The sequence below is a fragment of the Oreochromis niloticus genome, linkage group LG1, assembly GCF_001858045.2.
Source record: "Oreochromis niloticus isolate F11D_XX linkage group LG1, O_niloticus_UMD_NMBU, whole genome shotgun sequence".
NCBI lineage: Eukaryota > Metazoa > Chordata > Actinopteri > Cichliformes > Cichlidae > Oreochromis > Oreochromis niloticus.
Window position 1 is genome coordinate 18,564,771 of NC_031965.2, and position 26,753 is coordinate 18,591,523.

The 26,753-nt window shown below is 40.0% G+C and overlaps 1 protein-coding gene and 2 long non-coding RNA genes across 4 annotated transcripts; 1 reads left to right on the forward strand and 2 right to left on the reverse strand.

Moving 5' to 3' along the window:
• Positions 1-952: 952 nt before the first annotated feature.
• LOC102081887 (uncharacterized) lies at positions 953-6,598 on the forward strand. 2 transcript variants are annotated; one of them, XR_003219433.1, is made up of 3 exons: positions 968-1,880; positions 4,584-4,823; positions 6,193-6,598. It is a non-coding gene; the product is annotated as an uncharacterized LOC102081887 (long non-coding RNA). The 2 variants fall into 2 exon arrangements; XR_003219432.1 differs by lacking the exon at positions 6,193-6,598 and having other exon boundaries at positions 953-1,880; positions 4,584-5,132.
• A 2,945-nt stretch (positions 6,599-9,543) lies between these two features.
• LOC106097490 (uncharacterized) lies at positions 9,544-11,740 on the reverse strand. The gene is made up of 3 exons (XR_001223722.3): positions 11,587-11,740; positions 10,825-10,991; positions 9,544-10,474 (listed from the first exon to the last, which is right to left on the reverse strand). It is a non-coding gene; the product is annotated as an uncharacterized LOC106097490 (long non-coding RNA).
• A 545-nt stretch (positions 11,741-12,285) lies between these two features.
• On the reverse strand, positions 12,286-22,038 carry LOC109194166 (thrombospondin type-1 domain-containing protein 4-like). Its single transcript, XM_013267775.3, is given in 12 exon segments — positions 12,286-14,350; positions 14,535-14,679; positions 15,708-15,887; positions 16,006-16,179; positions 16,952-17,125; positions 17,346-17,550; positions 17,980-18,024; positions 18,026-18,101; positions 18,504-18,695; positions 18,869-18,965; positions 19,156-19,331; positions 21,853-22,038. Coding segments are annotated over 12 exon segments (1,632 nt in total). The 5' UTR covers positions 21,878-22,038; the 3' UTR covers positions 12,286-14,207.
• Between the last annotated feature and the right edge of the window lie 4,715 nt (positions 22,039-26,753).

The following is a 26,753-nucleotide window of genomic DNA, read 5'->3' on the forward strand; positions in this document are numbered from 1 at the left end:
CATAGAGGACTTCGGGCGAAAAAGGTAACTCACCTGTTGGCTCTGGAGACCTAGAAATCACAGAGTCTGAAAGACTTCTTCCCAGTAGCATCACAGGGAGTGAATATCTTTGAGTTGACTGGAGATGGTCATAAATTTTATCTGTCAACTCCCTGCAAAACGTCTCAACTTCAACAAATGCATTTACGTTTTCCATGGGTTTCTGGATAAGGTTAACGTGTTTTGTCTGTTTTAATTTATTAAACAGTTGATCAAGATAAGGGTTGAAAGTGGTAAAATCAACTGAGGAAGAACTTTTAAACCTGGTATGCATAGTTGGTGTGTTTACATACCTACAGAAAGAACTGTAGCTGTCCATAGAATCTGCTCTCTGATTATCAGGTGACTTGACCGGATCTTGGAGACAGATGAAGAACCTTTTGTTTTTCTTCACCAGGTGTTTTATCTCTCTTATCACTTTATAAAACTGCTTTTTGGCAAAGCTGCAGAAGTGGTCTTTGTGCAGCTTTTGTTCATTGGTTTTTAGGGGTGGGATGCATGAGGCAAAAAAGTTTTTCACCTTTTGGATAATTAGCTGCACATTAAAAGGTTTGCATGAGCCACATTTGTTACTAGATGTGACATCTTCACCATCAGAAGACTGCAGATTATCAATTACTGTGTTTACAATATCAGCTGCAGCTATTTCTGCTGGCGTGCTGGGAGGCTGCAGACTTTCAGCAGCCACAGCATCTGTGCACTGCTCTATTCCTGTGGCATTCCAGTACATTTGCATAATTTGCATAATCAGTCATTATTTGCATAATGACTGAAACCAGCCCACTGAAGGAACAATGGGCTGTGAGGTCAGTTCCTTAATCTTAATTATGCAAATTCTCATGACCATTGATCAACACCACTGACCAAAACCCACTGATCAAAGTTTATAAGATGTCTTGATAAACTTCTGCTAAATGGGTCAAACTGGGCAGAAAGTATACAAACACATAACATCCTTATAGAATATACAACTTCACACAACTTCTTAACTTGTTTTAGGCACTTTTTACTGCTGTAGTGCATGGGTTCTCTCTGGCTGTGTACCCTGGCTTCTTCCCACAGTCCAAAGATGTAGCTTATGGGGTTAGGTTAACTGGTGATTCAAAACTGCCCTTTGGTGTGAATGCAAATGCTTGTCGTTCCATGTTAGACTGGTGATCTGTCCAGGTTGTACTGCCCTATGGTAGCTGGTATAGGCCCCAAACCTGCTACCCCACAATCCTGATAAGGATAAGTGGAAGAGGATGGATGATTGCAACGGAATCAGTTGTTAATTGGAGTGAGAGGCTGTCGCAGGGTATCACATTGACAGACTCTACCACACTCACACCTATGGGCAATTTAGAATGACCAGTCCAGCAAACCCCACTAACTGCATGTCTTTGGGCGGAAGCTGTAGTTGCCAGATACAAGTCGGGTGAGAGGCATTGTACACCCATCATATTTGGAATAGGTTCCAGCCGCAAGGATAAGCAAATAAGGAAGGAATGCATGTGCCGTTTTTAAGAAGCTGCAGTGTTTTAACTCAATTTGCTATTCTAGATAACAACAAAGTGAAAGAATCAGTTCCCCTAATCCCAGTAAAATGGTTCCAGTTGAAAAAAGTGAAGAGGTCGATTGCGTTCAAATTTTATACTGGGATGAAGTGTATTAGTTGATATCTGCAACTGAATTGAAAACACCTCACCTTTCCAACTGTCCAAAACAAATAAATATTGCAATATTTGACTGACAGTGTCACAATCATCGTCTAGTGTGAACAACAATATCATCTTTGGACAAGTGCATTCAGTGTGTGGGACCGGTTTCCTCCCTCAAGTGGCTTGGCTATAAGTGCAAAGGTGAGACATTTAGTGAATAGGTACAGTATATAGTAAAAAGCATTAAAGGAGTTCAACAAGTTAAGACTAGCTGAAATGAACACTGCTCCCTTTTTAATCAGTGGGTGGTCACGTCTAATTAAAGAAATGTAGTATTACCTTTTTGGTGCAGGACCTTGTAAAAATGGTATATTTGGGATTGTCCTCAATTCCCATTCCATAACATAAACTGCTCAAAATAATAAAGGGAACACTTAAACAATGCGATGTAACTCCAAGTCAGTCACACTTCTGTGAAATCAAACTGTTCACTTAGGAAGTAACACTGACAACCAGTTTCACATGCTGTTTTGCAAATAGAGTAGACAACAAGTGGAAATTATAGTAAATTCACCATAATAAAGGACTGGTTCTGCAGGTGGTGACCACAGACCACTTCTCAGCACCTATGCTTTCTGGCTGATGTTATGGTCACTTTTGAATGCTGGCGGTGATTTCATTTTAGAGGTAGCATGAGACTGTTAATAGAATGTCAAATATAATGTCAGTATAACCTTTTAATAATATAAGTTTGCATATGGTAGAATGCTGCATGTAATCATTTGTGTTTAGAAGTATATAGTTGTTGGCATATTGAAAGAATGTCCCATCCTAGGAAGTCTGTAACAACGTTGTGTGCATTCCAGAGTGTTCTGATATCCACACCCACATCCTGGGAGCATGGGAAAGGACATACCTTGTCTTATTGTTTTATGGTAGGATTAACGTAGCTATATCTGTTTTACTCTAAGTGCATTTTGTTTAGATGAACTGCTGGACTTCCAGGCCAGCAGGTTTAGGAAGTCATTTTATGGGTTCACATACACACACCTAAACATCCACATTCCAATGTAAAGAACAAACACCCACTGATGTATAAATAAAGACCAGGGCGGTGACATGACGCGAGTTTCAGAGCCCGCACTCCTGTGCGAGTTCTGTGGCTGCCCTTGCTTGCAAGTAACTAACTGCAGTGTGTGTTTCTCCTCTCTGATTCTCAACTGAAGAAGTGTTTTAGAATACATCTCTTAACAGAGACAGAGTCTACAACCCACACAAGTGGCTCAGGTAGTGCAGCTCATCTAGCGTAGCACATCAATGTGAGCTGTGGCAAGAAGGTTTGCTGTGCCTGTTAGTGTAGTGTCCAGAGCATGGAGGTGCTACCTGGATGTGGAGTAGGCCATAGGAGGGCAACAACCCAGCAGCAGGACCGCTACCTCCACCTTTGTGCAAGGAGGAACAAGAGGAGCCCTGCAAAATGACCTCAAACAGGCCACAAATGTGCATCTGTGTGCTCAAATGGTCAGAAACTGACTTCATGAGGGTGGCTTGAGGGTCCAGCGTCCACAGGTGGGGATTGAGCTTGCAGCCCAACACCATGCAGGACGTTTGGCATTTGCCAGAAAACACAAAGTTTGGCAACTTCGGCACTGGCACCCTATGCTCCTCACAGCTGAAAGGAGGTTCAAACTGAGCACATGTGACAGTCTGGAGATGCCGTGGGGAACGTTCTGCTGCCCGCAACATCCTCCAGCATGATCATATTGGCAGTGGGTCAGTAATGGTGTGGGGTGGCATTTCTGTGCCTGCCAGAGAGCCTGACTGTCATTAGGTAACAAGATGAGATCCTCGGACCCTTTGTGAGACCACATGCTGGTGCGTTTGGCCCTGGGGTCCACCTAATGCGAGACGACACTGGACCTCATGTGGCTGGAGTATGTCAGCAGTTCCTCCATGACAAAGGCATTGATGCTATGGACTGGCCCGCCTGTTCCCCAGACCTGAATCCAATTGAGCACATCTGGGACATAGAGTTGTAACATCTCTCTTCACTGTACATGTACTGTTTATAAGGTTGGGGAAACCTGCAGTCAGCTGAGAGTGAAGAAGTCACTTGGATGTGTGACGAAACGTTTCTCCCACTGAAAACGCTACGTCCAGATGAACAGAATCAACCTTTTGGGATTTATTTACCTGGATGATTAAGCACGCATCAAGACCTTATTTTATTAATATTTTTTAAAATGATAGCAGCACAAACAAAATATTTTGCAGCACAAACGTTTGATATAACTTTTGTTTGATTTGAAGAATGTGGGGGGGGCAACGTCACTCACATTACTTACACATTACTCAGGAAGTGATGCTGGTTTAACTTCACATTTAATTATAAAGTTTCTGTTTTTCTCACATGAACTTCTGACATCAGCAGTGGTGTAGTCTGGAGGAGGATATGTCTTCCTAAAACTTTGTTCATTAAGTGCTCAAATTTTCAATGCTGGGATGGCACCAGTTAACCCATTGTGCTGAAGAACTAATCTAAGTTGTCTAACTCTGACTATATGCCAGTACATCAGTGATCAGAGAACCGCTTTAACTGTTCTAACCTGCAGTAACTCTACTTTATGTTACAATCAGATAACTGAGGTCATAAAATGAGGAAAGCATTACATGAGTTTCAGTGAACTCAAGTCTTACAGTAGCTTATTTTACTGACTATTCATGCATGAACAAGCTCCTGTGCAGTTTTACAAGAGTACAATTATCTAAATTCAGGCACAGTAACATTTATTCTACAATGTTGTGGCTTAACTTGACTTGATCTCGTGCCTGAATCAACTCTGTGCTCAGTTGCAGCAGGATAACTTAACTGTCAGTGTTTTATTTTGATCTTTGTTTCCACAGTAGCAGGAACATTAGAAGCTGCTGGAGTAACTGCTGCTGTTCTCCTGCCTGTCATATTCTTCTCTGTCTTCCTGTGGATTCAGTGAGCAGATCTGTTACATTATTGTTTACAAGATAAACTTTGATTTTAACAGTTTATGAATGTCATTATTTTGTTCAACATTAATTGTCCCAACCAGAAAAAAGAGGATGTCCAAGGAACCTGTTAAATCTGAAGACAGAGCAAACAACATAGAACAGGTGAAAACAGTCACATCAGTGTTGTACAAATAACCAACATTGTGGTTTTACACTTCCTGTTGGACTCACAAATCCTTCTTTGCTGTTATTCTTTAACATAGATAGATTTTATCACTGATACACTCTTGTGTAAAGTATTTTCCTCTTTTTTGTATATTTGTTGTTGTTAAATGTAACACTTTTAATAATAGACCAAGATCTGAGTGTATACAAAACGCAGAAGAATACTTTTTTAAGGGACAAGCAGCTATCCAGACCTACCTGGATGTAGGAATCCAATAAAGTCTTTTCACAGCAGACATGTCAAAATGGATCAGCTTCCTCACTTTGTTCAATGATTTCACTCATCTAAATCAGACCATGGATCACGCTTTGCTAACTTTACCAGTTTCCATGAACTGCAGTAGCTGCTTCAAATAAACAGCCAGATTCCTCGACCGTTCTCTAGTTACAGCCGTCGTGGTCTGCTGTGTGGCAGGTAGAGTGTGGACCCAGATGCAGGACACAGAAGGCAGAAATAAACTCATAAAGTTCACCAAATGTTTACAAACATCAAGAAGTCACAAGCAAAGAGAGACCACACCATGACACATGTTTAAACAAGGAATGTTTATTCATCAAAACTACTTATTAATCAAATAGACATGTTCAAAGCACCACAGTGGTAGAATGATATCACACAGCACCGTCACAGGATATTAAACAGAAACTGGCAACAGGGCTCTGTAGAGTGAGCGATCATAATGAAGCCGTTTATTTAAAGTTGGGATTCAACCTGCTCTTCATATTTCAGGCCACCAGATGTCACCAAAGACAACTGTGGTGAAAAGTTTCAAGTAATGAAACCTTTTTCAGTACAAGCTTCAGAAAGCTTTATTTGACCATCAGTAAAAAAAACAACATCAGAGCAGCACAGGAACAAAACAGACTGAAGCAGGACTCCAGGAGAACAGGGACAAAACAGCAATGAGGGGTTAAATACATGTAGGCAGAGTGAAGACAGCTGAGGAAAAACACACAGCTGAACTAAATCTGAGAACAAAAAATGCTGAGGTGTAATTAACACTAGACACAGGAGACACAGGCTACCAGAATAAAACAGGAAAGAACTGAACGCGGGAACAGAAACATGGACTTGACACAATTCAATTCAGTTTTATTTATACAGCGTCAAATCACAACAACAATCGCCTCAAGGTGCTTTATATTGTAAAGTAGACCCTACAACAATACTGTGGCGGAGGTGTGGTCCCTGGCTCGGCTGCAAGGGAGGAGTGGTGCAGTGAGCTCAACAGGGCGATGCTGGGGAGGCAGGTGAGAGCAGCTGGTGGCGTTTGGTCTGATGACAATCTTTTTTCCCCTGTTTTAGTGAGACGGGAGAGGAGAGGGGGGGCTGGAAAAAGCTGAGACGGGCGCTGACCAGACTGTGAACTGTCACAAAAAAAGGCAGAAATAAACGTGACATCTTGCTGTATCGAGCCGTGTGTGTGTGGAGTGCATTCTACAAATACGTACAGAGAAAAACCCAACAGTCATACGACCCCTTATGAGCAGGCACTTTGGCGACAGTGGGAAGGAAAAACTCCCTTTTAACAGAAAGAAACCTCCAGCAGAACCAGGCTCAGGGAGGGGCGGCCATCTGCTGGGACCAGTTGAGAGAAGGTATACAGAACAAAAGACCTGCTGTGAGAGCCAGAGATGAATAAATAGTATAATGAAGTGTACCCAGAGGTTGCCCTTTGTTCAAAATTAAAGTCTACAAATCAATGACATCACACTGGCCTATGTTTATATACAGTCTATGATTACATGTCAGTGAGATCTTGGAGCTGCAAAGCTGCAGCTTTAGAATTTAGGCTCTGATCCTTTTTTCCACCATTTTTTATTTTTCTTCTTCTTCCTTTGTGTTTCTCTGCAATGTTTTTTCTCTCCCATCATTTCCTCTTATTGTCCCTTTACATACTCTTTGCCTCGCTCCAGTCTACTGCCAGAATTTCGCACCGAGCTTCAAGGAGAGTGAAATGAACGCAGTCGCCATCACCTCTCTCTTTCTAGTCCCTGTCAGTACTCTTGCTGCAACATTTTGGATTAACTGAAGTCTTTTCAAGGTGTTTTTAGGACAACCTGACTGAAACTCTTCAAATAAGCCAATAAGCCATAACTCAGAAAGATCAGTTGGAGAAAAAGTCTCGATATCAATGGTACTGAAAGTAGCTGCAGATAATGTTACATCTGTGAGATGATTATGAGTAATTTTTTCTCTAATGGTTAAAATTTTATTTGTGAAGAAGTCAGTCTGGCTACAGCGCTGAAGAGAAGCTTAGGGTTGATCTTATTTCTTCAATCAGTGATGAATAGTAAGATGTTCTAGCTTTACGGGGCTCTTTTTAAATGTTTATCTAAGTTTCCAGCTGGGATGGACAAGGCTAAACATCAGGCTTTCAAATAAATTAAACTCTGTATTGATCTTTGTTTAATTAATAAGCTGGTGTGGAAGATTGCTGCCACACCGCCTCCTCGGCCTGTGCTTCAAAGGCTCTGATAGTTATTATGACTCAGGGGTGTTAATTCATTTAAACTTACTGAAACCTGGTTACAACAGGATGATTATGTAAGGCAAAGTAAATCGATTTGTTGATCAATTACTAAGTCATGTAATAACTCTTTGGTGCTCTTGAGGATACTGTATTGTTCTTTCTTTCTTTTATTTTTTTACATTTAAGTCATTTTTTTCTGGTTTTTACTTTGTTTTTTGTCCGTTTGGGAGCTGACACAGTCTCTATGGGGATTCGGTTTTAGGGGGATAACAGGAGGAGAGAAGCTGCAGAGGTGTGTGAGACTGCAACTCTGCTTCCTGGTCCCAACACTGGATAGTCATGTTTCAGGGGATTTCATAAATTTGCCAGATTTCTAGAAATAAGAGCTGCTTCATCCAAAGTGGGATGGATGCCATCTCTCCTAACCAGACCAGGGTTCCTCCAGAAAGTTTCCCAATTATCTATAAAGCCCACATTGTTTTTTGGACACCAGTCAGACAGCCAACAATTTATGGAAAACATGCGGCTAAACATGACACTCCTGGTCCGATTGGGGAGGGGACTACAGTCTGGCATTGCGTTGGCAAAGTTACACACTGATTCAATATTGATTTTAGTGACCTCTGATTGACGTAACCGGGTGTCATTATTGCTGATGTGAATTACAGTGGCTTGCTGTACAGTGGCTTGTTGCTTACAGTGGCTGTAATGTGACAAAATGTGGAAAAGTTCAAGGGGGCTGAATACTTTTGCAAGCCACTGTAAGTGCAGCCTTGATGTCAGGACTGAGCCACGGTTTAGTATTTGTGAAACACAGTACAGTCCTGGTGGGTACAGCATTATGTGAACATACATTAATGCAGCCTGTTTTGCAATCCATCACACCATAAATGTCCTCCCCACTTTATCACAAAGCACTTCTCACATTGTTGTGTAAAAACGGTCCTTCAGAGCCTCTTCAGTCTCCTCATAACTATGAATTCTGCATATCAATAAATAATGTTCCTCCTGATGATCTCTTCTAATTGAAGTAGAGGAAAGAACTAGTTTGTACTATCTCTTTCTAGTATGGCGCTCCCTCCTGGCACATCTCCATCTCTGTCACATCAGATCAGGCATGATTCAAATGCAGGATTCAGAACTGTGCAACTAAAGGGAGGTTTATTTACAACACCAGGTGAAATGTATACATATGTACAGTGATGAAGGGACGGGGGCTCTAGAAATTCAAAGGAAAGGGCCAGGGCAGGGATAACTAGTTCACACTCCTCTTCACACTGACTCACACACACTAACTCCAGTCCCACACTGAAACTCACTCTCACTCATTTTTACTGCCTTACTTTCAGTTAATGTATTTTGTTTTGCACTATGCATATTTTATATGCCATCAAGTCATTTATTGTGAAAATTCTCAAGTAAGAACTATTGTACTGTATGTTGGTTCCACTGGTGCACCTGAGGGAGATGCACGCCCATGTTGATGTGTGAGCATGGCAAGTTGAAGAAAGAGAATTTAATTCAGAGAAAGTGGTTTCTTAAGAGTATCTGTAAAGTGCTCATTTCTGCCTCAAAGCATGGGTCAGCCAGCGAGGTATGTTTGTATGTTATATAGATCATTTTATGTCTTTATTTCACTCATCTTACAATTCCATTGCATTTTATGTTATGTTTTAGTTCGACGGTGGCGTAGTTTGTGATCAAGGTGAAGCTGTAACAACCCCAAGACCTTACAACTAACATTAAAGCCAACTTCATGCCATCAGTAAAAGAACTCTTTATTGCCTTTAAGAAGAGGTAGAAGTGATACTCATGCTCATCCAAACAGGATCCATGGGAAACAGGTGGGGGGTCCAGGAAGACTGTAGAAATGAGCAGTGATGCCCTTCTTACCATCTTTCCAGAAAAATAAGTGATCTGGAAGCTGTTAGGCTTACTTACAGCAACAGCACTTTCTGCACCTGCATAAACTCCAGGACACGTTTACTAACAGTGTTTGTTGCTGTATGTGCTGCAGCTTTGAATTTTTTATTAATATATATTTTGTTAATATTTTGGCTATGGTGTCTTGTTATGAAATGTACAAGAGTAAAAGTGTTTTTAGCATGTGCTTCAAAGCTAAGTTTGACTGGGAAACTCAAAGCTCAATAGTCTGTATCAACAGAAATTCACTGCAGCCTGTGTAATATTTGATGCGTCATTATTTATTTCAGTCTATCTTGCAAATACATATTTGCGTTGCAATGTCATGCACAAACACACACAAGTATTAGATCCTTAAGATCAAACCTGTGTCATTCTTTTGGTCCACTGCAGTGTAGTCGTCAAAAAAAAAGAAGAAGAAGAAAAAAAAAAAAGAGAAGTCAAGTGGCCACAAATGGCCAGGATAGAGCCCAGAGGGTTAATGCATAAAATGTATAAAAATATTATTGATTACAGGATAATACATTAATGTTAATATCAACAATAAGCTTTTTACTCTGAAGTTACAAGTGTAAACAATGCTGTTGCATTTACACTTAATTTTTTTTACTATAGGTATGGACATGGAAACAAGTGAATATTTAATAATAAGTTTAACTGGAATTCTGTACACTGAAAAACAAACAACACATAAAAAACAAACAAACAGCCAGTGACTTCATCTGTCCATTAAATGTCAAATATCGCATTGACCCGTAGTCCCTGCTCCTCAGCACAAGCTTTTAAAAAGAGCTCCATGTCCTCTGCAAACTGAAAAACAAAGAGGAAGAAGTCCCTCCACACAAAAACACTGCAGATGACAGGCCAGGCAAACATCTATTGACCTGTTTGAATGCCTCCTCATCGTGTGAGCCTTGAAGTTTTTTTTAAGAAGACTAAGACAAGGACTTTCCACAAGCCACAGTTTCATTTAGCACAGAGGGTAGAGCACATGAATGTTCTACTGAAGATTCAGAAAATGGTTTAGATGCTGAAGACAAGACATTGAGAGGGAGATGTGGCTCCACGGAGAGTTCAGCGGGGAGCAGTCCTGAATGCTGACATGACAATAATTGCCTTGCCATATCCCCACGCTGTATGACTGTCATGTTACAGACAGGGCAGTGAAAGTGCACCGGCATATCATTTTGTCTGTAAGAGAGAGAAAAAAACAAAACAAACAACAACATGTAATTTAAATGTAGTTGTATAGAATGCAATCAGTTTTTCTAACAATCAGATTGTACATATTAACAAAAATATCCAAGCCATCCTCAATAATGAAAGCAAAATGGTGTGGATCACAAGAGCTGTCAGGAAATGTGGTGAACAGGAAAAAAAAAAATATTTAAGGAAAACATGCTTTTTTTCTCTCGCTGATGAATGCACTGAACTGTACAATGTGAAAAGCAACTTTTAAGTCAACAAAGAGACTGCAGAAGTGCTGAAAAGAAGTGCATATTTATAACTTTAACTATGAGGTATATTTAATACCAACATACCTTTGAAAGGCAAAGCATTTTTAATGTGTCCATTTATATGCTCCTCAATCTTTGCCTTGACAGTAGGGCTGAGAGTGGGGCACAGAGGGCAGTGAAAGTCTTCTGCAACATGTTGTGCATTCCTGCAATTCTGGCTTGGAGGCAGAACTCCAAATTGATATGAGCATCTAAAACAGAGGGAAAAACAGATAAACACCATATACACATTTAAGTTCAGGTTTTAGCAGAAATAACACATTACAGTTAGCATGTAAGAGATTTGTGGAGAAAATTCTTTAAAAAACATAATTTACAAAACACTTTTATTTGTGGCATACGTATCTATTGACATATTACAGACAATTTAACAAAGGCTAACTAAAATGTGGGCAATAAAAAAGCAGAACAGAATGGAATAGAGAATATTAGTATTTATACATATATAAACGTCTTTGTGACGACCTTTACAATGTTTTTGCAGGTGGAATGAAAGACATGAATAAAGTGCAATATGCAGTAAATGGAACAATGTGCATTGATGTTACAGATAGTGAAAAGTAGTTCAATAACAAGCAAAAAAATAAATACGTTTGAAACTGACCACTAAATGCTAACCAGAGGTGTCAAAAGTACACACATTCCTCACTTAAGTTTAGATACATCGGGCGTATGACAGTTGTTGTAACGCTAAGTGCCAACATAATCAGTGTAAGCAAACTAGATGATTCCTAAAATTATATGATTATTAACGGCAAATTTATACATGAAAGACTCTGTCCCAACCTTTACGATCCACTTGCAAGATTTCCACAGTCGATGATCCACGCAGGAACGTATTTCTGCCTACTGTGGAGGTCACGTGTTTCCGGTTACTGTGGAGCTCCACAGTGGCTGCAGCCAGACCCTTCTCCCCACAGCTGTCAGACTCCTGAACTCTGCCTCCTGACATCTGACCCACGTTAACACATGGACTGAACATACACACACCCACAATGGACAACTGTACCCTCAAACACACAATAATAACATGGACTGAACCACCACTCACAACCACTAGCACTTTATATAGCCTCTGTAGAAATTATCCACACCCTCACTTATCTTAACTGCACTACTGTATAGCTCTGTGTAAATAATCATTCTGTACATACAATAATTTTTAATCCTACAACTGTTTACAACTTGCATAGTTCCCATTTCTGTATAACTGTATATCTCAGATTTCTGTAAAGTTATTTATTTCATATTCTGTATAGTTTTTCATATTTATATCCTGTTCATATCCTGTACATAGCTTGTACTCACTACAGCCTGTACATACTTATAGTTATAGAATATTCACAACATACTTCATACCGTGTACATTATAACATACCATAATAGACCCATTTCTGTAATATACTTACATATCTATATTATTGCTAATATATATTGTAATATATCTATATCGCGGCTAAAGCACTTCTGGATGGATGCAAACTGCATTTCGTTGCCCTGTACCTGTGCATGTGCAATGACAATAAAGTTGAATTCTATTCTAATTCTATTCTATTCTCATATTGTGAGCAATAATTTGCTTCACTAGTTTTATTTACAGTAATACAATAAATACAGATTAGATGGCAAAGTGAAATGTCATTAGTTTAAACCTGTTAATCTTTTCAATCGACCAGAAACAAAACAAAAACACTTTTGCAAGTTCAATGGTTATGCTTAAGTTCAATGTTTTAAAGTGTTAATATCTTCATAGGAAAGACTAAGTAATCACTGCGTGCACTGCTCCTTCTCCATCACTCCAGGATCTACCACAATTTCTGTGTTGATTATATTTGTTGGGAGTGAAGAGCTCAGGCTCTACATGCCAAACTCTAACTGCTGCAAAAAAAAGAATGCACAATGTGATGTGAAACTGATTCACAAGGAAAAGCTGCTGAAAAGTCTACTGCCTATTAGAGAAAATTTCCTCAAGAAAATTAACATCGGAACAGCTGGGATCTAAAATAAAGCAAATACAGATGTTTTATTAGTTGCGGTCATATATTGAATACTTAATTCAGTTGTTTCATGATTGAATTAAGATTAAAATTAAAAATCATGCCATCATGTTGGCACTTCAAAATAGTTATTTCTCTGATAGAGGAAAATATCTGCAAAATATCAGATGGATACAGTACTTATGAATCAGAGGTAAGTTAATCTTTCTTGGAGGGAAACAATAATAGCTTTTACAACAAGAGCTGAGCATTTCAGAGGTACTGTGTGCACTTTAGCACAAAACTGAAAATGGCTGTTTTATGGTAGAAAAAGATTGGTCACTAATAAGGATTTACTATAAATGCAAACCGGATGTATGTATCACCATATCAAGAACTGTAAAACACTGAAATGATTTATCTTTAGAGTCAAATGTAAATAATATATTATAGATAATCAGTATATTTTTTTTCATAGGAATTACAGTGTGGAATGATCATATCCCACTAGAAATAAAGAAATATGTACAGTTAGTTTCAACTCTCCAAAAATGCAAAAGGGTTTCTGATTATCTGCTTCTGTCATTCAGCAGCCTGTGAAATGCCTACACTGAGTTCAAAGTTGTAACTAGTTTAAAGGCAACAAAAGTTTTATCACCACAGCTAAAAAGAGGCCACAGGTGGTTCATGTAACAACAGGGAACCACACAAATAAATAAAGAGGGAGATTTTTCTTTCTCTTCAGTTACTAGGTGTGTTGGGCTGTCCAAGAAGCCTGAAAAACATTTTTTATCATTCACATTGTCATACATACATTTATACATACATATTACATAGGCTGCTTTTGGACCTCATAGCTGTGTAGGGAGAAAAAGACATGGTTTGCCAGAAAACAGATATATGCAATCGGTGAGGTTACATATCTTTGGTCAGCAGTGGATGTGAAATAACTGATAACATGTGCGATTACATTAACTGCCATAAATCTGAGTTCTGCTGTGTAACCATATATGGTCCATGTTACACAGTCAGCTTGTGCTCTCCTCTTCATAAGTAATCCACAAGAGCCATTGTCGGTAAACAGTACCTGCAAACTGTTCCCACTGAAGCAAAGAAGAGGGATTCTTTGAATAAGACACGGATCAAATCCTTTAAGTGTTTTCTCCACTTTGATACTGATGCCTCTCACCCCAGCTGACATCTGCAGTGAGTGAATTCTTGGCAAACACCGTTTTTCCCTCATAACAGCTGTCTTCAAATAAACCAACAAAAATGTCCCTTCTTCACTTTCCACAGTTGGCAAAAACAACAAGTGCCTATTTTAGGCAAGGTCCAGCCAGTCTATTATTCCCAGCTGCCACAGGACCAGAGGGCCTCCAGGGGGTAATGACTCTGGACCACCATGGAGCGGAGTGACCCTGGTAGAGAGCGCTAGCTTTGTAGGCAATAGGTCGACTGTTTGTGGGCCACCCGGGAACATGAAGCACGGCATGTTGTCTTGTAATAATCATACACGCAGAGGCGAGCTTGGACCACCACATTGCAGTTGAAGTATTTGTCTCTGCAGTTCTCATCTGAATACAAAATAAGAGTTGACAACAATATAATATAATTCAATAAAGATATGGCAGTGGAGCCACAGGGTTTCAGGGAAACTGGGAGGACATTCCCTTTATTATGCTCACAATGTGTTTCTAAGGATGCCAAAAATCATCAATAAATATTCATTCAGGTCAGTGGTATAAAAAGTTGACTGACCTATCTGAGGTATGCAGGGCTCTGGGTTGCAGCCCTCCTTCTCCTCTGGTTTCAACTGCACATCACAGCCCTCACTGGACAGCATGTCATCAGACAAACAGCGCACCTCTCTCACACGGAAACCTCCTTCACATGTTTTGGAGCACTTGAAGAGCAAGCATCAGTCACAGTAATCATTCTCATATGCTAGCCCTAAAGTCAGTGAGGATATCACAGCGAATATTCTAAACATTACGATCAAAATTTGATCAATTATTTCAATTAAATTTCTAATAGGGAAAATGGGATATCTGGTTTTGAGGTGTCAGATGTAAAAAGGTGATGCTAGGCACCAATCCGAGTTTAGTGGGCTGCTTGGGTACTGTCAGTTAAATCTGACCAGTCAAAATCCTGAAAAGAAAGGTTCAAGGGAAATTGTGCTATTGATGTATTAGTATTAATTAAACTTTACATTTATTTAATGTCAAAAACACCAGGACACATTTTAGAGGGTTTAAATACAACTGTTACATATTAAATGGTAACAAAAATGGTACATAGCAAATAAAGATTTATAACCTACTTATAAATACTTATAAATAACCTTATAACCTACTTATTACCTATTAATCAGGAGACTCATCAGCTAGCTCTCATAGATAGTTAGCTCTCGGAATGGGAAAGGGGCTATAACGTGCAATCTTTTTAATGAACAGCAGGGAGCGACTCCTCTGCTTTAAAAAGACAGACAGTATAAAAGCCAAGAGAAAATAATTTATAAACTCAAAAAAAATCCTTGTTTGCAATCTCACTGGCAAGTTTTAAGAAATTTTAATAAGGCTTAAAGTTCATTACTATTTAGAGTAAAATAAATGACAAAAATAGGATTGGCTTTAGAGCAGGGCTATGTGTGATTGGCAAGTCGCTGCTATTGGCTATGAAGTCTCCACAGAGACAGATCTACCAGTTGTGATATGCGGTTAAAAAAGTACCTAAGGCTTCAAAACAAAGTGCCCACAAACCAATGAGTGACATCACAGTGCCTACACCACTTTTATGTACAACTCAAGCAACCATCTAAAATAGATTTAAAGTGATTTCTTCAGCAAGAACTATCCAAATTATCAGTCGTTTTAAGCACTGTGAGGATTCTAAGCATCTAAACTGTGATAGAGGGTTTTATGTCTTACTCACAGCACTCCAGTCAGTGTGGTACCACTTTGCTCCACAGGCCTTGAGGCTACAGCTCTGCTGGCTGAGAGGTTTGTCCAGGGATGAGCACTCATACGGTGGCATGACAGTGAATCCTTCATTTGACTTCATCAAGCACACCACTGACCTCTGCTGGGTGCCGGTGCCACACTCTGCAGAGCACTATGTTCAGTTAAACACAAAATCAAGAAAGAAAAACCCATGCGACATATTAATGTAAAGTCCTACATATTTGACAACTTCCCCGTATGTACAGTGTAACCTCCAGTTGCGCTCATACCTGGCTCCAGGGTCCTGTGAACCACTCAATTCGATTCTCACAGGGACCGTTGTTGCAGACCTGAGAGTCTGCGGGCCGTTCGCTGCCACATCCTTCCAGAGGGAGACTGCTGATTTGGTTGGTCAGGCAGAGAACTCCCCGTGTCCGTACACCCATGCCACATTCAGCTGAGCACTGTGGAGCAAAAAGTATTAGAGTTTAGGTCAAATTAATCAAGCCAATAAGAAAGTCTCTATGTTTTTATTTTTGCACAAAGTAGAAACATAGGGTGAAAAATACATTAAAGAGAAAGCACACAAGTCAAATGTGTGCAAAGGTGGTATGAGTTTGTGAGGAGGAAATAGAGAACCTAGCTGTGCCCACTTTGAAACTTCATATCTTAGCTGGCTTTGTAGTTTGAAACTTTGAAACTTCATATCTTAGCTGGCTTTGTAGTTCGTATGTTTCAAATCTAGAGGAATCTAGGCAATGTTGCAAAATTAAAGTCATTCACTTTCCTCTTTTAGTCCTATCGTATTGCTGTAAAGTTAAATGGTATCATCACTGTAAAACAAAAAACACGTGCCCGGTTCTGTTGGATTCTCATGTCATCCACTGAGGTCTTCCTTTCGCTGCAAGAACTTAATATTTGTTCATGGCTAATCTGTTCTGCTGCTTACAAAAGTCATGCAATGTAACCTGAAAGCAGGAACAGCCTAAAGCATAGCCTATGATCGCGTGGCAACCACTGTCTTTATTGATTTTATTTTCTCATAGTTTTCCTCATAGGCATGAAAGTTTCTATCTGACCTTAGTTGTATGTTTCCCTGCCAAAATCATCAAAAGGTATCTATATCAGCTGGCCATCAAGAATAGCTACTTGAGTGATGAAGACAGACCTTCTGTATACAAAGACTAGCTCTGTTATTAGAAATGAATGAAAGTTACTGTGTCTCCTGACACTTACCCTGTTGCCCCACTCAGTGTAGAACCAGCTCTTGGCACAAGCTCCCATATCACAGTTCTCCACATCATTGGGCCGCAGATTCATGTTGCACTCCTCATCAGGAACAAAGTCGCCCACATTGCTGACACAGTGTACCTCTCGTGACCTCTGACCCAGCCCACATGGCACAGAGCACTATGAAGATACATACTACATGGATAGTGTTGTACTATGGAGGTATGTATAGCTAAGGAGACTGTACCATTTTCTTTTCATGAGTGTGCTTATTTGCTCAATTTAGATATAAGATATAAGAGTAGAGAACAGGAGTACAGATTCAAGATAACTTTCATAACTTCAGGGTCAGTTCAGAAAAGTCTTGTAAGTTAAATTAAGTCTGACTGCTGCCACTCACAGAAGTCCACTCTGAGCGAATCTGCCACTCACTGCAGATCTTTAGCCGGCAGGTACTGGCAGTTTCAGGCCGCTCCAGGTGTCGACAGCGGCTCGTGTGGACATTGAGGGTGCGGTTGGCGTAAACCTGGCGACACAAGACCTGCCGATGCTGCATGCCCAGACTGCAGGTTTTGCTGCACTCTGACCATTCTCCAATATCCCAGCTATTAAATAAAATGAAAAGCATTAGTGTCCAAAATGTGACATTCATTTGTTGTATTTTCTGTGATTTGTTTCGTTAGGGACAGAAACTGTACAAAATTAAGAGAGCGTAAAAAACTTGGTTCACCTGCAAATCATCAATTTCTATATTTTAAAACAACAGTTTAAAAAAATTCTATGAATATTTCCACATAGATGGTAAAATTTAAAATACATTCTTCCTCGTCATCTCTCAGTGTGATCTGAAATGCCTGGATAGAAAATTTGCTTAATGGATTGAACCTTGGGGTGATATTTACAGCTTATAAAGCTATTAAGGCTTCATTGCGTACATGCATACTATTAAGTCAACTTGCATGTAGAATAAAAAACACTTTTTAAATTTAGACATCTGCAATTTGCACTCTAGAAACAGAGGAGAAATTTCTCACAATGCTGGGCAGGGCTGCAAGTTGCAGGCCTCTTCCTGTGGACTGGCTGCTGTCACACAAAGAGTCCGATACCTGGACCTGAGTCAGCCGGTTGACACAGTGAAAGATGGAATATCTGAAACCTAAAAAGTGGAAATTTAGGCACTAACTCCTGAAACAAATTTTGATTGTTGTATCTACCGTATGGGAAAATCTTTTGTGCAATTAAAAGTTCAGTAAAGTCATATTTTACTCAATGTCATAAAGACCAAATGATTAATGTTTTAGCAATGCAACTTTTGAGTTTTGACTTTAGGTATAGTTTAACATGCACATGGAGACACATAATTTTTACATAATTGATAACTGGATGTAACATAATTTTAATGCCATATAAATGCAGACTTGCATCACAAACAGATATATATACACATCAAAAAAGTGTAAAACCTCAAGCAAACTTTTTTTCACTGTTTTGTTATTTTATTACTCTCTATGTAACTAAAAAGAAAAAAAAATGCTCAACATAAACTTCTTTAACTGACCTTTACCACAGGAAGCACTGCACTCTGTAGCACCAGTCAGTTTCCAGTTGTATTCTCTCTCACGTCTGGGTGGCTGTACGGAGGGTACCTGGTTTTCAGTGGGAGGAGGCGAATACCTTCCACTGCCAGCTGAATTAAAGTTTTCCTGATGATTCTGCTGGTCGTATCCATCCTCTCCATTCACAGCATTCCCTAAGATGTGAAGTGTCATCAATTTGATATACTCTATGGATAGATATAGCTAGCTATATATAGGCCTGCAACGAACACGCACTTATTAATTTATCTAAAAGTTATTTTCTCTACTGGTTGTTTGCTTGGTCGTTTGTACACAGTAGGAGGGGCCAAAAGTGGGTCTTCTTTACCTTCTGGCCTGTGGCTTGGTTGCTGAGGGCTCACGAGCTTCTCAGATGGGAGAATGTACTCATAGTGAACACCAGGATTTGGCTGCTGGAAGATCATCTGAGTGAAAGTAGATGAGACTTAGACAACAATTTCAAAACAGAACTGTAAGCCTTTCAACATTTGCACTTTCAAAATTTTACGCCGTTTCTCAGGTCAGCAAAAAAAATAAAATTAAATTAAATTAAAAAAAACAAGGAGACCCACCACCGTAACTTTCTTGGGGTTCATGCTGATTTTTTTTACTCACATAAACGTCCAGAATCTCATTTGTGGGGCCTTCAGCGCGAAAGGATTCCCCAGCTGTGCTACTGATTTCATTGGGTCGGCGGTAGGTGAACATGGTCCCTGCACCCTCATACTTTCCTGGCCAGTCAATTGCCCAGTTTCCATTAATGATTGATCGCCCTGATCGGCTTCGCAAAGCTGGTAGACACAGAGAGACTGACAATCAAGACTGACAAAGACATGAGAAAAACATGTAACCAAAAAGCTCTTCTATATAATTATTGTTTAATATAAAACTATTTGGCATAATGGGATCTGTATTCTTTTTAAAAGTGGCTCAAACCCAAAAAAGGTAATTACAGTAGCTAACTGAATAAAAGCTCTCACATGCACTTTCAGAGCAATGTCTTTTTCAAATGTGACAATCTGTTTGTGCTGGCAAATCTTTCATGCAAATCCTGTAACAAAATCTCCCAAGAGGTTTTTCCACTGATTTCATGGATTAAATACAAAAGAGCCATTAGAAAGACATTAGAAGTGTAACATTGGACAGGCTTGTAAAAGAGTGTTTGGACAACTAAAAGCACTATTAGAGATGCAAAGCGTAGAACAAAGGCCTATTGAAGGGAAAATCAGGGACGTGATGAGGATATAGTTGATGGCTCCTGCCTGATTCTAGTCTTGTTTGCATTTTAAAACATATGTTGCTCTGGAACTGTGTAATCTTTTTATCAATTCAATGCATAACACTTTCAGATCATTCCTCTTTATTTTATCTTTATAAATGTGCCACAGATTTTTAAACTGAAAACATATCCACTTTTTTTCTTGCTATGTGTGAATGAAGAATGAAGATTTGTAAATGCTGTATAAGGTGCAGCAAAGTTTTTCATATAAAGACTAGTATTTTTTGTCTGTACATAACTCTGTGTACTTGTGTATATAAATGGTCAGTTCAAATGAAAGAAAGCTGAGCATACTTGGCATCTAAGTAGCTGGGGTTTGAAAGACAGCCACTGAATTTGTCGTCTTAATGTTTCCAGTTTTCTTTATTTTTTTTATTGAGTGGTGAAATTCCGCACTTTAATTAAAAAAGATTGTGAGTCCTGAAGGGTAAGATCCTCTAATGAAAGCATGTTTATGCACTTTCCTCAGGGAAAGCAGTTGCGGGTGGGTGGATGGGGGGTGGTGGGGGGGACTAGGACTGCTCTCCTCTTCCTCTAAACCCAATGCTGAGTCAGGGCAAGGTTCTCATTAAACAATGTCTGACATTCCAACAGTCATTTCTGAATAAATAAGCCTCTACTGTCCCACTGTTGCACCTCAGTAAAAAGTCCAAATATCTATAAAGTGTGGGTCACTCAAAGGTTCCACTAAACAACGGTAAGACAGCAGTGGGTGGCGATATAGGCATAAGGCCAAAGAAATCCTAAAAAGAAAAATGCTGTTTAATAAAACAAATGTAACAAACAGCTGCTACCTGCTCAGGCTTATTTAGTGCTAATGTAACAAACATTTCTCACATTCATCATTTAATGATTTCTTTTCATGACTTTCTTTTCACTGGTGTCATACATGTAACACTACCCATGGCAGATGGAGGTTTTCTGACGTATGTTCTGAGCTGCTGAAAGCAGAACTCTGCAGCAAACTGTGACTAATGAAACTGTAAACCAGGATGGAAACTAAAATGCTCTATTTGCTGCGAGACAGCTAAATTAGCAGTTACCAACGACAAGCACTCTTAGAAGCCTCTTATTTAAAGTATATGGCCAACATTCAAGCATTTCTATACTGTTCACACACTTTTAGCAACTAATACCTAAAACCTCTTTTCTCAAGCAAACTAGCAGATGTCAAAATATTATTATAGTATGACTGATGTGCTGCTAAGAAACGATCTCTGTTATTTTTTTTCCAAACATAATTCATTTAGCTGTCACATATGCAATGAAATATAATGTGATGTGAACGGAAAAGTTTTTATATTTGGCATCTGCGTTTAAATAAAGAATATGCCCAGCACAGCATGGCAGAGAGTAAAGACTGACTAGGAGTAAGCACTATGGAGGGAGGCGGGGCTTTTAGATTACAGGTCATTCAGGGCCACTGTAGTCAAAAGAACATTGTTATTTCCTTCTACAGTAATTTAACTCTCTTTGGCTCTATTAGGAGAGCACACATCTCCACAATTCCACAAAGCCAGAGGAGGAGATACCAGCTGTAAGACTGTACAAAACATCAGGCTTCAGTGACAACAGGTATGGCACTGAAAGAACATGAAAGGAAGATGGAGTGGAGGGGAGTTACAACGCGACTTCAGGCACAACTGTGGTCAGGCTAATGCAGCTTAAAACACAGAGTGTATTAGTTGATATAGAGCATGGCTGAGATCCACTGAAGATTATGACTGATCTTGACTGCCTGAACAAATGATGAACTAATAAAGAGTAACAAAAAAGTGGGGAAAAAAGGGTGTAATTTTAATTTAGGTGCCTTAAATTACTTGTTAGTGCTCATAATGAAAACAGTGAAATGCTAAAGCAGTTCTGTTGGCTAAAATGCTAAACTTAACTTATACATTCACCCAGCTGCCATACAGCAGCTAGAATAAAATTAAGGAAACCAGCCACGAGCAAGAAGACTAAACTGCACTAACTGGCTATTCTTCGTCCATACAGCCACAGCACAGTACCCTGTGAGTATATTTACCACCCACCTAGGTAGTTTCTGCTCTTCACCATCTCAGTAACATTGATCTTGGTGGCTCCTTCTGGGGGTCGATCTGATTTCCTCGTGTTGGTGTTGGTCCCAGATCATCATGAAAATGTTGTTCCAGGATCAACATTGCAAGTGACCAATCAGAATGTTGTGACGTCATACTTTTGCGACTTCGGGAAAAACCGCCGTAAAACAAAAAACTGTACTTAAGCTGCGAGAAACCGCCTCTGTCCACCGATCAACGGACCCTGACCCTAATCCTAACCCTAACCCTAACCTTTTAATAAACGGTAAGCAGGATTGATATTGTCCTTGCAACACTGGAATTTCATAAATGCAAGAATGGCTTGGCGCGCAAAAGAATAACGTCACAACATTCTGATTGGTCACTTGCAATGTTGATCCTGGAACAACATTTTCATGATGCTCTGGGACCAACACCAACACGAGGATATCAGATCATCCCCTTCTGGGATCTCCACTATCTTGTGGTAGCCGATCTTAGCCTACAGGTTGTGTTGTCACCTCCACACACGCCACACTTGTCCACAACCCTTCCTGATCCGAGATATTCATCGCATCCTAGACTCTGTGGGACAGAGAGAAAAGTAATAAGGAGGTAATGAGATATAGTGATAATCTTTACTTAGTGAAACAGCAGTAAAGTGTGCTAATCATGCTAGTATATAAAACATTTTTAGTGAAAAAAATAGGAACTTATGCCAGGATCCTGTTTGTGGACTTTAGTTCGGCTTTTAACACCATCGTGCCTGAACTTCTCTCTTCCAAACTCTCCCAGCTCAGCGTGTCTCCAGCTACCTGTCAGTGGATCACCAGCTTCTTGACAGACAGAAAGCAACAAGTGAGGCTGGGGGAGATCACCTCTGAAACTCGGTCCCTCAGTATTGGTGCCCCTCAAGGATGTGTCCTCTCACCACTACTGTTCTCCCTCTACACTAATGACTGCACCTCCAAGAACTCAGCTGTAAAACTCCTAAAGTTTGCAGATGACACCACCGTCATTGGCCTCATTCAGGATGGTGATGAGTCTGCATACCGGCAGGAAGTTGAGCGGCTGGTACTCTGGTGCAGTCAGCACAATCTGGAGCTGAACACTCTTAAAACTGTAGAGATGACAGTGGACTTCAGGAGACATCCCTCAACTCTGCCCCCCCTCATCATATCAGACAGCCCTGTGTCGACTGTGGAGATCTTCAAGTTCCTGGGTACCACCATCTCCCAGGACCTGAAGTGGGAGACCAACATCAACTCCATCCTCAAAAAGACCCAGCAGTGGATGTACTTCCTGAGACAACTGGGGAAGTACAGTCTTCCACAGGAGCTGCTGATCCAGTTCTACACTGCAGTCATTGAGTCTGTCCTGTGCTCCTCCATCACAGTCTGGTATGGTGCAGCCACTAAACAGGACAGGTGCAGACTGCAACGGACTGTACGGGCAGCAGAAAGGATCATCGGCGCCCCTCTGCCCTCCATCCAGGATCTGTACCTCTCAAGAACCAGGAAACGGGCAGGGAAAATCATCACAGACCCCTCACACCCTGGACACAGACTTTTTGACCTGCTGCCCTCTGGCAGACGGTACAGAAGCCTGCAGACCAGGACCACCCGACACAGGAACAGTTTCTTTCCCCTCGCCATCTCCCTTCTAAACAGTTGACCTGTCACACTGCTCCCACTGCCAGACTGCAACTGCACCTTATGTACATTCTGTAGTATTCATTCCACCTCATTTCATTTCTGTATTTTATGTATATATGTTTAGATTAGTTATAGTTGGTTTACACAGCTTTGTGTATGTATGTGTATGCATGTGTAATGTATATATAGATACGTGTGTGTGTGTGGGTGCGTGTGTGTGTGTGTGTCTGTGTGTGATTTACATTGCTGTGCTCGAGAGCCACCATCTACCGGAACCAAATTCCTTGTATTTGTCTGCACATATACTTGGCCAATAAACACGATTCTGATTCTGATTAACAGATTATGTAGAATAAACACAGATCATATAGATCAAAAATCTGCTAAATAAACACAATGAAGTCATTTACTTAACTATAACATAAGAAAGGCTAATTAGCATGATCATCATTACTTTCCAGAAGGCATCGTTTTGGAATGACAGCCTCTGAATTGATGGCGAATTTCCTCTCGACAGTGTGAGGTTTCTTCATCACACTGGTGGCAATAAATTACAGGATACTTGGTCACAGTAAAAATAGAACAGTTAACATCAGCAATCCATAAATTGAGTCAAACCGGCAGTAAAAGTCTGCCACTGTGCAAACAGGTGGCCCAGAAGTCAAAGCTGGTTGCAGTGCGCTACCATACAGTCAGACATGCTAAGCTTTAGCTCTCACAGCATAAGCTTAAGTCCAGTACAACCACATTTACCAACATAACGGTAGGGAAAGAAATTGTGACACAAAACAGCCACCTTCAAAACTCTAAATCAGATTACAACTTTCACCAGGCGTTAATGTAAATTCACAGATGCAGCTGATGCAGTCCACTTGCTGTAACCCCAGCATACTCCCCTCAGCATAAAAAAACTGTTAAATATAACCCTCAACAAAGAAGACCGATACTGGTCGATTTCACTGCACCATTTCACATATGTTCCTGTAGTGAAATGATCTAAACAAAAATAAAGGAAGTATATAAGAAAAAAATAGGATCGTCCCCATGGATTTTGCAGAACTAGATCACCATAAATCAGGTGCAGAACAGTGAAAATACAGAAACACAGTGGAAAATGGAGAAACAGGTGGAGAAGGGTATAAGAAAGTGATGAAAAGAGAGAACGGAGAGGTGGAAGAAGAAATAGTGGCCATGGGTGGACTAAGGTAGTTGGGGTGAACTCAAAATGAAATTCTTGCTCTCTCCCACCCATAGCAGGCCAGTCAGCTCTTGGCCAAAGCATCAGCTGGGCCAAAGCAAACATGAAATGCCTTCTTCAACACAGGAAATAAGTGATGGGAGAAAAGAACAGCAAACTAAGAGTGCTGAAAATTTTTTAAATAAAACTCCCCAAAGCTTTGGTGGTCGGCATGGAATTATGTTGGAAACTCTGTATGAAAATCACTAAACATAACAGAATAACATTCAGAGAAGCACCGTTGCACTTTATGATCTCACTTTACAGATCGACGAATACAGAGCAATTCAAAAGCTACAGTCTGGCTATAACGAAATGCATAATATATGGTAAAACACATCTGAGGACATTTAAACTGGCTACAGTACAGCATATCTACCATGGAAAACGAATTAAAATGGAGTCAAGTAGGGCTGTCTGTTTAAATGACTACCAATGAATGAATATCTCCTCTGCATCTCCATTTCCACCGTAAACCCCTTCAAACTAAAACAACACCATTATAGAAGCGAAGCAGCATTTGCCTGAAAAAGGGAAAAAGGTTCCTCTCATAAAACAGATGCTGACATGGTGAGAGGTTATCTGTGGACCTTTTGGATGGGAAAATGTTTAAACCAAAACATGTTAATGTAGGAGTGGAGAATTTATTGACTTAAAATCTGAATAGTTAGTGTAATATATTGTGACTGTGGATGTAAAAACAACCAGGATTTTCATTCTTCTGATATGAGGAATGGCCAAGAGATTCTACACTCTGTACATGTCTGTGAAGGTTCTCAGTCATCCAGGTCATTGTAGTCAAAGGAGTTTGCAAAGAAAAGCGTCTGGACTTCTTTAAGTTGCTTGAAGATGTTTCACCTCTCATCCGAGAAGCTTCTTCAGTTCTAAGGTCAAATGGCCGAGAGTCCCAGATTTAAACCCAGTGGGAGTATCCCCCCCAAGGAGGGACAAAGGACCCCCTTGTGATCCTCTAATCACATGAGCCAAGGTGTGAAAGTGGGTGTGGGACCTAATCAGCCAGGGTTTCGGGTGAGCTCATTGTGAAACCTGGCCCCACCTTGTCATGTGAATTCCTGAGGTCAGATGGCCCAGGATGTGAGTGGGCATTAAGGCGTCTGGGGAGGGAACTCAAAACTGGATTATAGATGGCAGACAGTTGGTGTCGTAAACCACCGCCTCTGTTCAAAGATGGTCGCTCACAGTGGCCACAGACACTATGTGTCAACAACAACTTCCTAGAAATTAGGATGATAAAAAGAAAAGAAAACCAGTGAATGGATTTGAATTATCTACAGTTTTGGCACAGAAAACCAAAATATAAAGTGAGCAAATCTGTACACTGTACTGCAGAGACACATTGTGCACTGTTAATGTAAAATAATGATTATTGAAGTTATAAAGTGTTTAAAAGAGTCAATATGCAAATCTGATGTCACATGTGCTCATATACACTACTCTTTATTGTTATTGTAACTAAAACCTTTATCAAAACATTGCAACTAAATTCTTATAAGTCTCTTAATGAGTTTAACATTATATTAAAAGGATATAAAGGGACAATACAGTAAATGATTAACACAGTGCCCACTGCCCATGATCAGTTTGTTGCAACTTTGCTCTTACAGAGGCCATGCAGCTGTAAGGGCAAAACATGTTTAGAGGGAGCGAATGAATAAAATATCAGATTTGCGAAGAATGCAAAGAAATGATATTTTCTTCCTAACAGCAGCTGGCATAATTTTACAATTGCCTTGCAATAATACTGCTTTTATCCATGCTGGAGGCCTGGTTTGTGGCTACACATTATGAATATAATCATGAATAAAAAGTTAATGCTCTGAATGATATCATCCTGAAATTAACAACAGTGCTAGATGTAGCTCATCTCAGCTGTAGTAAATCAAGTTAGAAATGTCATGGAAAACAGGCACTCCTTGGCAGAGGAACCTCTCAAAGCAGAAAAGCACTGTAACTGCTGCAGAAACTAAATCTTTTGTGAGGTT